The following is a 16,117-nucleotide window of genomic DNA, read 5'->3' as shown; positions in this document are numbered from 1 at the left end:
ACTCAACACAACGGCGTGGTCCGAAAGGTATGTATAAATGGACTCCGCGATAGCATTACCGAGAGGGCTAAGGTAATGTGTTTCAGGACATATGTCAAATAGAAAACCTAATCGCAACTTTCAATAGGCGCGGTAAGAAAACGAAGCACTTAAGTAAGGCTAAAGATGACTTGTGCCAACCGCCAACCATGATTCCTTGGTTAGTTTATGGTGTTTAACGGCCCAAAGCGACTGTCTATGAGAGAAAACGTAGTGAAGGGCTTCGGAAATGTCGACCGCCTGGGCTTGTGTAACGTGCAATGGCATAGCACAGCACACGGGTGCCTCACGTTTCGCCTCCATCGAAAACCGGCCACCGCGTTCGGAATTCGATCCCGCCTTCTTGGGTACAGCATTCGAGCACCAAAACTGCAGCGACATGGCGACGGGTTTAACCAGCAATCGAAAAGCATGACTATTCGACTGTGGTTCTGTTACATTAGTGTTATTTTGTCCCGTCATCACTGCCTCAAGCGACAGCACACTACCATGTTCCCATGTCTTGTCGATATCTCATCGGCGCGCTAGGATGTACGCTACAATAGAATCTAATCGACCCAATCGTTATAAACAGACCACGCGAGAAATATTTGAAAGACGGGAACAAAAGACAAAGGATTGCATATTGAAACAACGCGCGACTATCTACTACGCACTCTAAAGACCAGACGCACAATGAGCGCGAAAAAGGACTACCCACTTCCCACAGGCTGCAAATGATAACAATAGGATCGAGCTTATCACTTCACTAGCTCGAGCTCAAAGTACTTCGTCCCCGTTTAAGAACTAGGCGACCGATTTGGTGCCCGTAGCCTTTACAATAAATAAAAAAATAGACAACCGAAACGAAGGTTGAAGATCTTTACCGACGGCAGCCGCGGCTAATTGTTTTGTGAATGGCAAATATGCAGCTGCAATAATTATAAACGATTCTGTGAAGACAAAAGGCGAGGTGACATCAAGAGATAAGCATAGTAGAGATGGTAGAGACATGTCATAGCCATAGACATGGTTATAAATACAGGAAGCTATAGAAGTAAAGGAAGAGCCCACCGCTGAAAAAATTGCTCGACTAGTATGCGCCAGGATCTCATTCGCACAAATAAGACAGAGTTGAAGATACGTATGCACGAAGGTCTCTTTCACTGTAAGTTCGTCTTATAAACTGTGGTTCTTTACCTAGAGAAAAGAAACTGGCACTTTATTCCTTCCAGGTTAGGCAAATCATACACTGAAAGGCTCTCGTCCTTTCTTAGGAAATGCGGACAACGTTAACACTAAATTCGCTGCTGTCTCTTGAAACCATAACCTAATGAGCTTGTTATCAGTCGAGCCTTATCAGGGCAAATACGGGTGATCTGACTGCCCAGGGGCTGGATACGAACTCAGACTGCGTATACCTCGGAGAAGTACAAATAAGAAAGGAATGCGTAATAGCGATAAAATTCATTATCACCTAAAATCATCCAGGTCGGCAGAAAAACTTCCTATTACCGATTCGACTTAATTACATTCTAAACAAAATCAAGAAGAAATGAGGATGCGCAGGACCTGTAAGGCGAAGGAGGGATAAGCGATGGTAGTTAAGGGTGACAGAGCGGCTTCCGAGGGAAATCACGCCTAACAGAGGAAGGCAGAAAGTTCGCTTGGCGGATGAAGTTAAGAAGTTCGGAAATGTCAAGCAGTTCAGCCAGCACAGGACTCGGTTAATTGGAGGAATGTAGGAAAGGTCTTTGGTCTGCACTAAGTTTAGTCTTACTGTTGTTGATAATGGTGATGATGCACCTGTCCGCTCCCTGCTATGTTGCACTGTCAGGTGCAAGACGATTAACCGCAATAATCAGAGCACGCCATTTCCAGAAGGGACCCCTTTACGGGGCATCAGCTGCTGCATTCTTGAGTTGTGCCAGATCATAATAGCGTCCATGGAATACAATTGCTTCGAAACCATCTTGAAAGAAGCAGGCCCTACCTACTGTTATGGATGGGGCGCTGCGACGGCTGCCGACTCTTCTTCCTTATACTACACCTCCAGTCAAGTAAACTGAAACACCCAGCTTGCATAAATATGCATTTACTTGTTTAACACGTTGAACGAGCATTGACGTCAAACCAAATATATTCAGACAAATGCGCTATGGAACACTGTTCGCGGCTATTGTGAGCTACGGCTAGTCGTAGCACGCAAAGCCGGAACAGAAAAGCATTACTATCCTGAAGTTTTGATCGCCTGGACTTGTTTAACGTGCAATCACATCGCACAGCACACGGGTGCCTCGCTTCTCGCCTCCATCGAAAACTGGCCGCCGCGTCCGGAATTCGATCCCGCATTCTTCGGTACCGCATTCGAGCGCCAAAACCACGATGACATGGTGGCAGTTTTAACCAAGAATAGAAACTCATGACTATTTTACTATGGTTTTACTACATTCTTGTTATTTTCTGTCGTCCTCATTGCTTCAAGTGAGGGCACAATGCCATGTTCTTGTATCTTGTCCATGTCCCTGTCGGTGTGCCAGGAACTACACTACAATAGAATCTAATCAATCCGAAACAGAAACCGCGATAGATATTTAAAAGACGAGAACAAAGCACAATGACGTGCATATTCAAGCAACGTGCAGTTATCTACTATGCATTCTGAAGAAGGGACGTAAACAGATCTCAATACGTGCGCGACAGGAGTACAGACTTTCTAGGTGTTACAGGCCATTACAATGGCGCTTGCAGGTCTCTGTCACAGCTCTTGTCTTTACGTTATAATCTTACTATCGTCCTTTACCAACCGAAGAGACGGTGATGTTTTATCCGGTCCAATTTAGGCCCATCGCACACTGAATGGCTAGCTTCCTTTGTCCGGAAATGTGACGAACGTTAACCCAAACGTCGCTGCGCTGTCTTGAAACAATGACCTAATGAACTTATCATCATCGAACCTTATCAGAGCAAATGCGGGCGATTTGACTCTCCAGGGGCACTACACGAAGGCCAGCGGTGTATACGTACCTTGATAATAATACCTCAGAGAAGTACAAATAATAACACACAAGTGCGGCAAAGCAGATAAAACGCATTATCAGCTAAAAGCGCCGACGTCGCGAGAAAAACAGTCGCTATTACATGTTTAGGTCCACCGTTTCTCCGCACTCGGATCGAAGCAGTCGCCATGGCTGGGCAGGTCCTCGTCTCCAACTTCGAGACGTACATCTGGACGGCCTCCGTGGCTCTCATCGTTTACCTGCTCTTCAAGCTCATCAGGTGCGTATCTACGTACTCCCTTCTAATGTAGAAAAAGAGTTCTACGCTAGATACGTGGATCTTCAGCAAATTGATTTGTTCAGCGCAAATTGTATGCATTCATGTTGCCGATTTTCAGACTGGTTGCTCTCGCCCAGAAAAAAAAGATGGTTTTAATGCATTTAAACTCCGTACCACGGATGAACTGTATTGCACACAGGTGAAAGTTTATGGGGATGATGACGCTGAATGCACAGCGTGAGAGCATGTTGCAATATGCACGCGGGATGACCGGCTGCGCTGGTAGCAACGACACAAATACGGAGTGACTACCCCGGAAAGGCGGTGATCCCGGGTTCGATCCCCTGATCAGGACTAATTTGTATTCAACTATAAAGTTTGTCTTGGGTGGATGTCAATCACACATTACTCCCTTAACACAAATCTACTCCATATTGGGGGATTTTTCTAAATGTTCGACCAGATTCAGATAAACGCGTGCAATGCATCAGCGCAACACAAGCACGAATTGTTATATAACAATTTCCTGAGGCGTGCCAGTGTCATCGAAAATGCTCACCCCTCGCGGAGTTCAATTTGGGCTCGATACACTTTTGTAATGAACAAAACACTTTCAATAAAATGATCCCGCGACGAACGCAAATTGACAGCTGCATGACAAACAGCCATTGCCATCTTCCACAAACTGCGAATTTCCAGGGCTTTGAGTCCCCTTGTCTAAGCAGGAAATAAAGAAATCATAGCTATGAAGCCCGGTACTAGCTTCGCATGGAGAACTCCTTATTTTGAATCCGTTCTCCGCCAGCGTTTTCTTTTTCTATAGACAAGCCTCATGCTTGTAAACAAAGGTGACGCTGCGATCGGCAGCGACATGCTAACTAGTAAGTATGCTAGTCACAAGGACGGAGAAATAAAGAGCATTAAGCAACAGGTGAGAAACACAGAAGGTAAAAATTGCATACATTCGATGAACAAGAAACAGAGTGTGGAATTATACCGAAAATGGAAAATGCAGTTCAGGAAGGAAGCTTCCTTTGATAACTCAAGAGGCAGTGCCCTACTTTTTGAAGCAAGATCAGGGTGCCTTAGAACACGCAGCTACAAAAAGAAATTTAACAATGAAGATGACGCATGTGCTGTATGTGGTAACTGCAGTGAAACAATTGACCATATTATACTCGAATGCAATGGTATCCATTCGGAAGTTGATGCAGGCGCAGTCACTGTTCCTGAAGCTCTGGGGTTTAGAGATACCAGTGGCCGGGTGAATAAATCGGTGGTGGAAACTAGCAAAAAACGACCGGAAGATTGGTGGCTTAAAAGCAGAGAAGTGACATAATGTTAGTAATGTAGAAACAAAAATTTAACAAATAGAATGATGGTTTAGTTAACCAATCTAAATCAATAATTAAGATATAGGGAGAAAAATGAGCGTGATAGCTACTGCTACCACCCCGTTTCAAAGGGGACGCTCCTATATTCCATCCATCCGTCCACATGGGGGGTAGGCAAAACGCAGCGTGCCTACACAGCGCCAAGCGGCGCTGCTTTCGAAACCAGCTCGCGTGTGCGAATATTCTGAAGTGGAAACTTCGATTGTGCGTAGAAATCGTTGGTTATGCCTGTAGAGTAGTTCACCACTTTTTAGGATGATTAATGCTGGAATTACCCGGTGAAAGACTGCATTGGCTTCCTTCGCTGTGGCCTCAACAGCGCGCGGCTACCTACGCGGTGGGCAGCTGCAGTGACTGATAAAGTTAAATCAAAAAGAGAAAGCGCAGTCTATACAGCAAAAACTAATAGACACCACTGTTCAACTCCCGCGCCTCTATTGCTAGCGCATGAATGAAGAACAATGATATGAATGACTGGAAGTGAGCTTTTCATATGAAAACTCTTTTGATGGACTTTCCGCTGCCCCAAGCACATTAATTCACTCTAAAGAACAATTAATACCGGCAACTATGGGGAACTAGAAATCATATTTCTAGACTCTTTTGATGGACTTTCTGCTGCTCCAAGCACAATTATTCACTCTAAAGAACAATTATTACCGGCAACTATGGGGAACTAGAAATCATATCTCTAGCTCACTGTGCCTGTAACTTAAGGGACAGAATTTCATGTTATGATTCTTCGGAAAATTCGCCTATAGTGCACTGCTAACTTGTTTTATCTCGGTCGATAAAAAAGGAAAACGTTTTCGTCTGTTTCATCGCACAGACGCGTTAGGGTCATTCACAGGTTAATATGTATACATGAAGGCTTTTAAGAATGCTCTCATTTCGTTCTCTTTGTTCTATGTAGGAGAGGTGCACAAGCGCAAATGCAATGTCTTGCTGCGAAATTGAAGTGATCTGCGGATCTTTTTTTTAATATACTTGGAATATTTTTATTCAAACTTGCGTCATCTTATAATGCTTATTTTTCACCCCTCATACCCGAATCCACTTTGGGACATTAAACTCCATACACCATATATATAGTTATATATATCCTGCCCGATAAGCTAGAGCTAGGTTGTACGTGGATATTTATTTCGTTGTCAAGTTCTTAATGACCTTCAAAAGAAGATTTAATAATCTGAGATATAACTCTACATGACTTTGCAGGGGTCCTAACGATATGTTTACTCACTTTCTAGGACCGGTGATGAATAGTCACTCGTTGAAAATCGCGAAAGTGAAAACAGAGAATAGCTACTTCACAAGACCGGGCCTGCTTCGGCAATATCACGCTGGAGGGACCGTAGGAGGTAACTGCAGTTACCTTCGCAGCGGCTTTTGTGTCCTTTTCTGTACGTACATATAAACGTGTAGTACTGCAGGTGAATGGGGTGTCACAGCGCAGGTTTCCTGCCTTCGATTAAGATCATGCGCATACAGGATATTGGGTCACAACTTCTTATAATTTTATAGTATATACAACAAAATGTGCACAAGATGCAGTCGCGTGCTATTGCACTCTTCGTCGTGCGGCCGAACACCGGTGTAGAAGTGCAACGCACGTTACACGCGAAGGCAATCTGTCTCCGAAGGGCCTACTTGCCGCGCTCAAAGCCGCTACCCTTCGCTCTCATCTTTATCCGACCGCAAGAAACATGTGAAAACAGGTGCCATTTTCTTTTTCGTGCCTCGTGGCGCAACCAACCGCACCGAAGCTTGCAAGAATATCGCGAATTATGCTCTAAAACACAGCAAGTACCGCGCATCCAATGCAGACGGCACGGGCTTTTGCCTACAGCCCGAAAGTCACTGCTGTAGCCAGCGCGACTGCACCTCCACTGACGTCACGGGCTGACGCTTGCCTATAGTATGAAATCACTGGAAGTGTACACACATGCGTTAGACTATTTTCCTATCCTCTAAACCTCCGGATTTGTGTTTTCGCAATAGATGAGGGTCCACCCGTAATTACGACCAGCCAGCTCAGCCTGTCTTTAGGAGTGAATGGGACTTAGAATAACAGTTTGCCTAACGGCAGCTATACATTATCATTTTCTGACTTCGCGGAATTAATAGGCGCGCCGCCAGGACTAGCGAGCCGTCTTCGTATCTTCAGGCAGTCGTCCCTCTGGAGACGAGGCTGGGTTGACCGGCTCTAGAGAGTCTCTCGTTCCTCTCTGCCCCACTGTCCTTCTGTTGCTTTCCTTCTCACCTCGGGTCCTTTGTTCCCGTTCCCGGAACCCTCGCGATCCCCGCAACAGAGCTTGTGTAGCCGTCATTAGTGCGTCTTTCCCGTATTGAAGCCTGTCGTTTAGCGACCCATCTCGTATCCTGTTTTCGGACAAAAGGCGACACGAGCAGGTAAAATTGTGGAGAGGTCGTTGGCTCCCGGTACACACGCGAAACCCGATTCCAAGTTCCGGCACAGGCAATTAAGTCATCCCAGTGCTACTGTCGATGTGACGTCATACTAGGTGCAGAGAAAAGGGGCCCCAGCTCGGCTCGTCAGAGAACACGGTGGTGCACACGCGCCGCGCTTAGCGCGCCGCTCACCAGTGGCGCTACTCTCGGTGTCACAGATGGGCAGCTAAATTATTTAAAAACCTATACTTAAAAAGCGTGGACTCACAATGGAGGAAAAGAACTAGGAAACTAAGTTGTAAGTATGCTAGTCACAAGGACGGAGAAATAAAGAGCGTTAAGCAACAGGTGAAAAACCCAGAAGGTAAAAATTGGATAAATTCGATGGAAAAGAAACAGAGTGTGGAATTATACCGAAAGTGGAATATGCAGATCAGGAAGGAAGCTTTCTTTGATAACTCAAGAGGCAGTGCCCTACTTTTTGAAGCTAAATCAGGGTGCCTTAGAACACGCAGCTACAAAGAGAAATTTAACAATGAAGATGACGTATGTGCTGTATGTGGTAAGTCCAGTGAAACCATTGACCATATTATACTCGAATGTAATGGTATCCATCCGGAAGTCGATGCAGGCGCAGTCACTGTTCCTGAAGCTCTGGGGTTTAGAGATGCCAGTGGCCGGGTGAATAAACCGGCGGTGGAAGCTAGCAAAAAACGACTGGAAGATTGATGGCTTAAAAGCAGAGAAGTGACATAATGTTAGTAATGTAGGAACAAAAATTTATTAAATAGAATGATGGTATAGTTAACCGATCTAAACCAATAATTAAGATATAGGGAGGAAAATGAGCACGATAGCACAGCTACCACCCCGTTTCAAAGGGGTCGCTCCTATATTCTATTCCATCCATCCATCCATCCGTCATGCCAGGTGCAAAGAAAAGGGGCCCCAGCTCGGCTCGTCGGAGAACACGGCGGTGGAAACGCGCCGCGCTTGGCCATGCCATCGAGTAGTAAGCAGAAGGAGAAAACTGCTCGCAAATGCGAAGCCAGGAAGAGGCAGAGGGCTGCGGAAACTGCTCAACAATGGGAACAGCGGCTTTATAAATGCCGGGCACAAGATGCAGCTCATCGAATGCGTTCTAGCTCTAGGGAGTCTGAAATCAGTTTAATGAGTGCACTTAACGCTAGGGAGGACTCAAGTCTTTCCAGTGCTGAACGTTTGAATGTAACTAAGTGGTTACGACGCGCTCAAGAAACTTCAGAAGAACGAGGGAAACGTCTCGAAAAGGAGCGCGTACATTGGCTCAACTTGGTTAAGCCCGGGGAATAGCAAAAGCAATGCCGCCTGGCTACGCTTGGCTTGGCATAGCTTGAATAGGCATAGCTTGAATGTTTAGCTGAACTGGTTGGTCTATCTTTAGCGAATCCCCGGGCTTAACCAAGTTGAGCCACAGCAATTTTTTTCATAGGGCGCGCAATCCACAAGGGTAGCGTTGGCCTGGCGGCTCTGGTTACCACGGAAGCATCAGTAGGTACTCTGTTCCACCTGAATAGGGGGACATCTCGCACGTTGATATATTTCGAATTATCTCTTGTCGCATCTTTAGTGCTAGGTTGTTTTCTACCTTATCTCGGTTCTAACACATGTAAACGTTCGCTATCTCTTGAAAGATCGTTTTCGCTTCCTACTGGCTCAGACACAAGAGGTCACCATCAAGGATTTTGTACATTTTGCATTTCGTCGGCCGAGATGTGCTTGCAAGGTGTCCGAAGGTATCTTAGGGGCAAACACAGGCTATCCTTTCATTAAACTGCGCGTAGGTGATAGCATAGCATAAAAATATATTCGTGTAATGGCATACTGTAGTAGGTGTTTCAGGGTCAGCTAAGCTGCAAAGCCGATTAGTGCGCTCAAGGTTATGCGTGATTTCTCCGCCGTTGGCCCCTGGAGACACTTTTAAAGAGCATATTGTGCATGTTGCGAAGTGCAGTCATTGGTACTTGAAATCTCGGTCGTTCAGAGGCTATTCATATATTGGGTGCCACATCAAATAGTAGGGATGTATCTGTGCGTGATGGAATTTTCCTAAGCAAGCCGGAGGCCCCCCACGTGGAAGTTTGCTGCCATTGATACACCGCTGGCCACTGGGAGTCGAACCTCGCCCTTTCGTCATGCAGACAGATGCTAAAAATGCTGTCATTCTTGTAGTTTAGCCGGGATAGCTTGGCCCTGTAATAAACACAGGACCAAACAGACGTGCTGTTCCGTCTCGGTCTCATGAGACTGCCTTTCCGTTTCAGGTGTAATCAAGATGAACTTAAGTCGCAGTCAGTATAGAGGCTGTGAGAGCCGAGCTGCTGCGTCTTTCATTCCTGCAATCCCTTTATGTCACAGCACATGTGTTGTATATGTACTGGGCGAAGTCATTTTGCTAGCATTATCATTAGCATTAGCTGTTGATGAGGCACCCAGTGAAATATCATTTTCCATATATTTTCCGCATAAACATGCTAAACCGCCGCTTAGATATTTCTTATTTCTTCAAACATTGCTAATGTCGCTACGTAGCTAACCTTAATCGTGACAATATGTTAAGAAAAACATTGTAATACAAATTCGCTCTCCACTGGATCCCACTTTGGAGCCTGCGTCTTGTCGATCTCCGTCGCTGCTGAGCAGTTATTTTGCGCGGCTGCGTGCTTTGTAATGTTGCATTCATTTGCCATGGTGTTGTTTTTTCCTTACAGTCTAAACACAAATTACCGTGTAAGGGAGTAAAAAGGTGTGATATGCCCCTAGGGCACTTCCTCGTAGCGACACGGTATTCTCTCCAAGCCCTGGGGTAAGTTATCGCACTAAATGCACGGAATGGTGTACTTGACAACACAGGCAGATTCCCACCTTTAATCACATTTATTTCCCGCAGTCTTCAATGGCAGGACACTTAACCGGCTGCAACAGGCGTTTTGCTTTTGGCAATTCAAAACGTAAACATAGGTTAAAATCTTAGTAATTGCTACAGGCCATGTATTGAAGTGAAAATCAGCTTCTTTTTCCGATAACAGATGTTCTGTATCTCTAGCTCTGCAAATACACCACATATATCTTAAAGAGAATGCGACAGCCTAAAAAGGGAGTGCGTTCGAGGACGTGCTACCCCCTTTTTACTCCTTTATGGGCTTATTCGTGATTATAGTGCTCGTGTGAACGCTCTGACGTGAGAGGGAAGCAACGCAACAATCTGCGCTTACTTCTTCAGAGTGCCGCTGATAAGTAAAGAGTGAGAAAAACATTACAGTTTGTGGCAGACCATCACGTAATTATCAACGGCTAATTAATTCTAAGGAAAAGCGACAATATCAAGATTAAATCAACGAACGGGCGTCCAGCTCGTTTTGAGCCCCGACACCGTGCGTCAGACCACTGCTCGATAGCACGCGAACAAAGCTGGCGCGATTCGGATACCGGTGATGTATATACCTCCTTGACTCCACATACTCCAGGGTTGCAGCGCTGTATCGTGTCCTGACGAGCTGCGGTGCGTCTGCTATCTAATTGAAGTGCTTCATCGTCACTTGCCGCTGATGTCACTGAAGGCTATGTTCTGTCCAGGGAGATGACACGTAGCAGCAAAGGCCCTGAAACAATGAAGGAATGAAAGTTTATTTCCATAAAATATCCAGTTCTATGTCCGATAAAATCAAGAAAACATTTGCACAAGGCAACTTCACTAGTCCTCAACCCGTTTTGTGGCAGAGACAGCAATGAAAATATATACTATGATAAAAAGCGAAACTCACGTGCACATGGATAATCATTGTGTTCGAACACGACAATTATTTAGCAGTAAAAAGACTATTATATCGCCTGAGAGAGGGAGCAAAAGGCGCAGTCAATCCAACACTCCATTGCGTAGAAAAGGGGAGTTCTTTCCAAACGCTTACCTTTTTCCTACACATTGAGAAAGCTGCTACTACTAGCACTCCTGACATTTCCTCTGCCATTGCAGCAGTTTGGCGAGGAGACCTTAATGTAATACCTTTCTTTATTTTGCGTAGATTCCGACAGAAAACGTTCAGCTACTTCAAGGACATCGGCGTGCCAGGCCCCGAACCGAGCCTTCTGTGGGGCAACCTGGCTGAGTATCACACCAAGGTGCAAAATACACGCAACTTCTCAATTCTTTCGCTGTCCTGGTGTACGCCTAACAAGCTATAGGAACATAGTCTTGCATCTCAACTGAAGTGAAGTACCATGATCCCGCAGAGAAGAAACACCAAGTACGCCCTTCCTATGTATAGCTAGAAATAAGTTACTAGGCCGAGGCATTCAAATGGGAACAACAGTAAAAAAAAAATCAAAACATTTCAAATAAAATTCATGTCTTTTGCGGTGGTAGGAGGAAGATTAACTGACTGTGCAGATTGACCAAGTGCAGAACGACAATGTTTAAGTGACACAGTATAGATGATTCTCTTTGTCATGGATAGGCTATATCTACCTGGCAGTCTGAACTAACGCAATCAGCTAAAAATATACCTTACGCAGTGACCGGTATGCTCTAGAAATAGGGTGCATCGACGCTGTCCTTGTAGAAATGCATACCTACCTCACAGGAGTGAATACTGTGCCAGTACCAGAGAAGCATACCACTACAGTCGGAAGCTTTAGCACAAAGGTGTCATCCCTGCAGCATTTTGAGCACCATTATTGGCGGCGAAACATGCTAATTTTTTTACTCGGTTACCAGCTTCCATCTGCGGTGTTCTATAGCCAAAATAAACACATGAGTGCCGCTACAAGTACCACTCAAAAGATGCCATCCGACCAAAAACATCAAAGCAGTTTCTTGTCGTTGCGGCTATTTCTACCCTCAGTGCATACAAAAAGCGTTATAGAGGGGAGGGGCTTTCGGTCTAATATTTAGGGGAATCCCCCAAAGGGGAAGTAGATTTCTAATAAGGGAATAATTACTCAGAGACATCCACCCAAGCGCAGTCATACTGCTACAAAGGAAAGCTATACAGCTTTCTCAGAAACTTCGTAGTTAAAGAAAAAATCGTCCTGATCCGGGGATCGAACCCGGCACCACCGCCTTTCCGGGGCCGTTGCGCTACCGACTGAGCTAACCAGGACGGCTAGCAGAGCACATGGTAGGGCGAGAGCGAATTGATCTATAACTCGAAGTGGGAATGGTTTATGGTCTAATATTTAGGGGAATCCCCTGAATATTAGGGACTGTTATACATCATTATATGTATGAAATACAAACAAGGTGAAGAAAATATTTACGTATCGGATAATTATTCTATATTTGCATAGCGAGATCACTGAAGAATCTGCAGTGGAGAAATGCGCAAGCCTGAGCGTTGCTGTGTTGTCCGCGAGACGTGTCAGCGGGAATCCGCGAGTGACAGATACGGCGTCTTTCCTAAACCAATTTTAGAACACCGGTGAACTTTAATGCGTTCAACGGAACGCTGGTTGTGTTCGACAAGAGGTGCGTGATGTACCGTGTGCAGCAGCAACGCTCAGGCATTCGCATTTCTGCACTGTGGTTCTGCACTGCTCCCTTTTTGCAAATACATTCACACTTTTGCACTGAAATGCCGACTTTTGGTGTGACCTTATGACGCCACACCGACTTCGACGTAACAATGTTACTCATTTACGTCCACCAAGACACGTGACCGGAAGTAGGCAGACAGCCATCTTATATCCCTTTTGCATGCCTAAATAACTGTAATTGATTAACAAATTAAACTACATCGACTTTTCTCAATTCCAGCACGCCTTCTTTAACGCTCTATTCAATGACACAATTAGTTTTCCGGTATACCAATTAGGTCCCTTTCTGGAATGCGCATAAGTACTGCACACGCCAAAACTGCCGACATACCTCCTTAATGTTCACACGTTAATAAACGCAGTACGAGCTTGCACATAAAACGTATTTCGACTTCGCTCAATATTTTGTTTACCACGGTGGTTTATAGACTTATATCTTTACAGTCTTCGTCATAAGTCCTTAGGTCAATGGTTTTTTTTTTTTTTTCGTCTAAACCACAAAATGTAGGCGTCACGCTACCGTTAAAAGTGAAAGGTCACTTCAAATGTTACCAAATAATTTCTTACCACCGCAAGAAACTGTGTCACAGCATTTCCCGCCCCTTTAGTCTTTAATTGTGCCGTGACAGCTTCATTTTGTGGTTGAGACGAAGATCATTTGGCTTCAGGGCTTCTGACAAACCCTGTACATAAGATTGCTCTTCGTGGTGCAAGCAAAATTGATAAGGACGCACGCCAGTGGTTATTACCGGAAACAAGGGTTACCATGATTCGTGGCATCGCTCCCTTAAAAAGAGTCGCCTCAAGGCTTCTAAAAAAAACACAAGGGAAACAAACATTCGCAACTAAAAAAATTAGTGGTTCTCTTAGTTGTCCCTTAAAAGGAGAATGACGAAAGCCTACCCTTCCTCTCTTATCATTTGCCTCTCATCATCTGCCTTTTATGGGCATTCGTTGCAGTGCTACGTACAATTTTCACTGGTTTACAGGAAACGAAAAGCGCAGCATCTGTCACACTTTCACCGGCTTTGCTGGCTTGTGAAACGTTTTGTCTTCTGCATCAAAGAGGAGGCGCGAGCCGACGAAGCTGTTGAACGCCGGCCTCAGTTGGCCAGCATCCCCAACCCGGTCTGCCACTAGTGCCAGCCGTCTCGCGAACATGGCGGGCCAGGACCTTTTGGGCCCAAACCAACGAGCACCTGAATAGGAATGCCTCCTAAACATCTACAGTGGGGTCGGGTCGGGGAAGAAAGTGGGGTTAGGTTGATATGTCCATAACATGTGGGAAAGAGGAACGACTCTCTTTACAGTGTGGGCATTCGGGTTTCACCTTTATGTCGTAGTGAACAGTCTGGGCTAGACACCAGAAAGTGTTGGTCTGCAGCTGTCGCAGAACGCTTTCATTGGCCTTCGACAGGTCCTTGGCCGGAGGTGGGTATCATTGGTGCCGAGCTTTTCAGTCGTCAATAATTTCTCAGAACCGCAGCAGCGGTCGGCCTAGCTCGTCATCGGGGGATCGGAGGTTGGGTGCCCGGAGGATAAGCGCGCGAGCAGCGGAGTTTACTGCTTCGTTTCCAGGTAGTCCCTGGTGGGCCGGCGGCCACGCGATGCGCCGGGGCTGGGATTCCACTCCGCGGACGGCATTTTAAAGGAAGCGGTGAGCCAGTGTGCCCACCTCACCGCGCATATAACTTTCACAGGCGAACCTCGAGTCGGTGATGGGAGTTCGGCTTTGGGGGTCAGAAACCGCCAGGACAATTGCGTCTTCCTCGAAACGATGCATATCCCTAAACATGAAAGCTTACAACAGTTTACCTTACCAGTACTCGCCTACAGAGCTGAGAAGTGGAGGCTGACGGAAAACTTCAACTTAACATCGGGAGCAAGCAGAGTGATATACACAAAGAAAAATGTTAGGTGTAACGTAGAGATAGAAGGTGCGCAAAGTGGCTCAGGGAAGCAGCTCGAGTTAATGGCATTCTAATCAAAATCAAAGAATGGAAAGCAAGCGTAGCAAGGGCCAGCAGAAAATTAGGTTCACGGATGAGATTCTGCAATTCGCATCGATGAAGCTACCACTGCACCAGGTTAATTGGAGGGTTATTGGAAATTTATTTGCGCTGCATTTAGCATATTCAGCCTGGAGTAATGATGATGAGGACGATAACGCGTCGCCCCTCCTCGCTATGCTGCAATGTCAGGAACAAGAATTGGCCGCAATGTTTTGATAACCGGAGCACGCCGCTGGTGGAAGGGCCCCTTTGCGGACATCATCTGCGGCTGCTTTCTTGGGTTGTGCCAGCACCAAAGCATCGGTGCGGAAGCACCCTTTAAACTCATCATTGCACCTGCATTGGAAGCAGGCTCTTTCAAGAATTACAGATGGTGTCCTTCGATAACTGCCGATACCGCTGCCAGTTTTGAATGTATACACCACCTTGTCGAGCTGAAAAACAATTTCGGTAAATATGAGTTTACTCAATAAAACAGCGGAACAAACATAGGCGTCAGGCCAAGGAGGGCCAACAATTATTAAACAAATTCACTCCAAAAACGTGCGAATGGCTATTGTATGCTATGACTTGTCGAGTATTTAGGCATCAGTTTCTTGAGTGAAACGCACGCCTCTACTCCAAAGCTCAGACCGCATTGCCTCAGCTTCAGTTCACTCCATTGCAGGGCTTTGTGCACGCGCTCACAGAATGGTGCAGCAAGTATGGAGACGTATTTGGGTGAGTGTTGGATTTCAAGTCTTTTTCTATTGCAGCTGTGTCCGCAGATATATTTTTTATTGCCATCACCACAAATTCAACCGTCAGTTCGCATAGTATAAAAAGCGGTAAACTTTGTTTGGTACCACGTTTTCAGGGTCCTCCTTGGTCTTTTTTTTCCCAGATAGTAATGTGTCGCCCATGATGTTGAACTGAACTCAAACCTGAATCGCCAACCATTACAGTGAACCATAACTAAATCCAGTTCAACCTTTCGACCAGCTAAATTAGGCAGACATTATGTCATTTTGTTACCTTTGTATTAACGTTTATTTCAATCTAAGTTTATTAAGAAGGACGTTATTAGCACACTACTGTTTACTTTTGCCACAGCTAAAAAGCAAAGAGATAGGACAGTGCACTAAAATCAGCCTCGGCGCTCGACCGGTTTTTGTAATTTTTCGCATGTTCGTGCTTTCATGTAGTCAACGTTGCAGAGTTCTATTCATGGTAACAGGAACTGCATGCAGTCGTCAATAACTTTGTAGAATATATTGCCGTTAACCCTCAGACGACAAGGTGCCTCAGCCACCCGCTGTCTTCTCAGCTGACCCTTTCATGTGCAGCTACGTATCACAGTGGAATTAAAATGTATTGAGAATTCAAAGGTACTTTGTTCTGCAACACCACTCTACTGCCTTCTTGCTCAATTGAAAAAGAAATCGGCCGCCG

General features: G+C 45.5%; 1 protein-coding gene across 1 annotated transcript in view; it reads left to right on the top strand.

The window, feature by feature from the left end:
• Positions 1 to 3,160: 3,160 nt before the first annotated feature.
• The window catches only part of LOC146188136 (cytochrome P450 3A8-like), a 37,562-nt gene continuing 24,605 nt past the window's right edge, over positions 3,161 to 16,117 (top strand). Inside the window, exons 1-3 of the mRNA XM_084603078.1 lie at positions 3,161 to 3,297; positions 11,165 to 11,261; positions 15,354 to 15,406. Of these exons, the coding sequence (XP_084459204.1) occupies positions 3,206 to 3,297; positions 11,165 to 11,261; positions 15,354 to 15,406 (242 nt within the window). The 5' untranslated portion in view covers positions 3,161 to 3,205. The remainder of the gene's footprint in view (positions 3,298 to 11,164; positions 11,262 to 15,353; positions 15,407 to 16,117) is intronic.

Source organism: Amblyomma maculatum, chromosome 5 (assembly GCF_055883805.1).
Source record: "Amblyomma maculatum isolate TAMU_Amacu chromosome 5, ASM5588380v1, whole genome shotgun sequence".
NCBI lineage: Eukaryota > Metazoa > Arthropoda > Arachnida > Ixodida > Ixodidae > Amblyomma > Amblyomma maculatum.
Note: the sequence above shows the minus strand (reverse complement) of the source record. Positions and strands in the feature narration are given on the sequence as shown.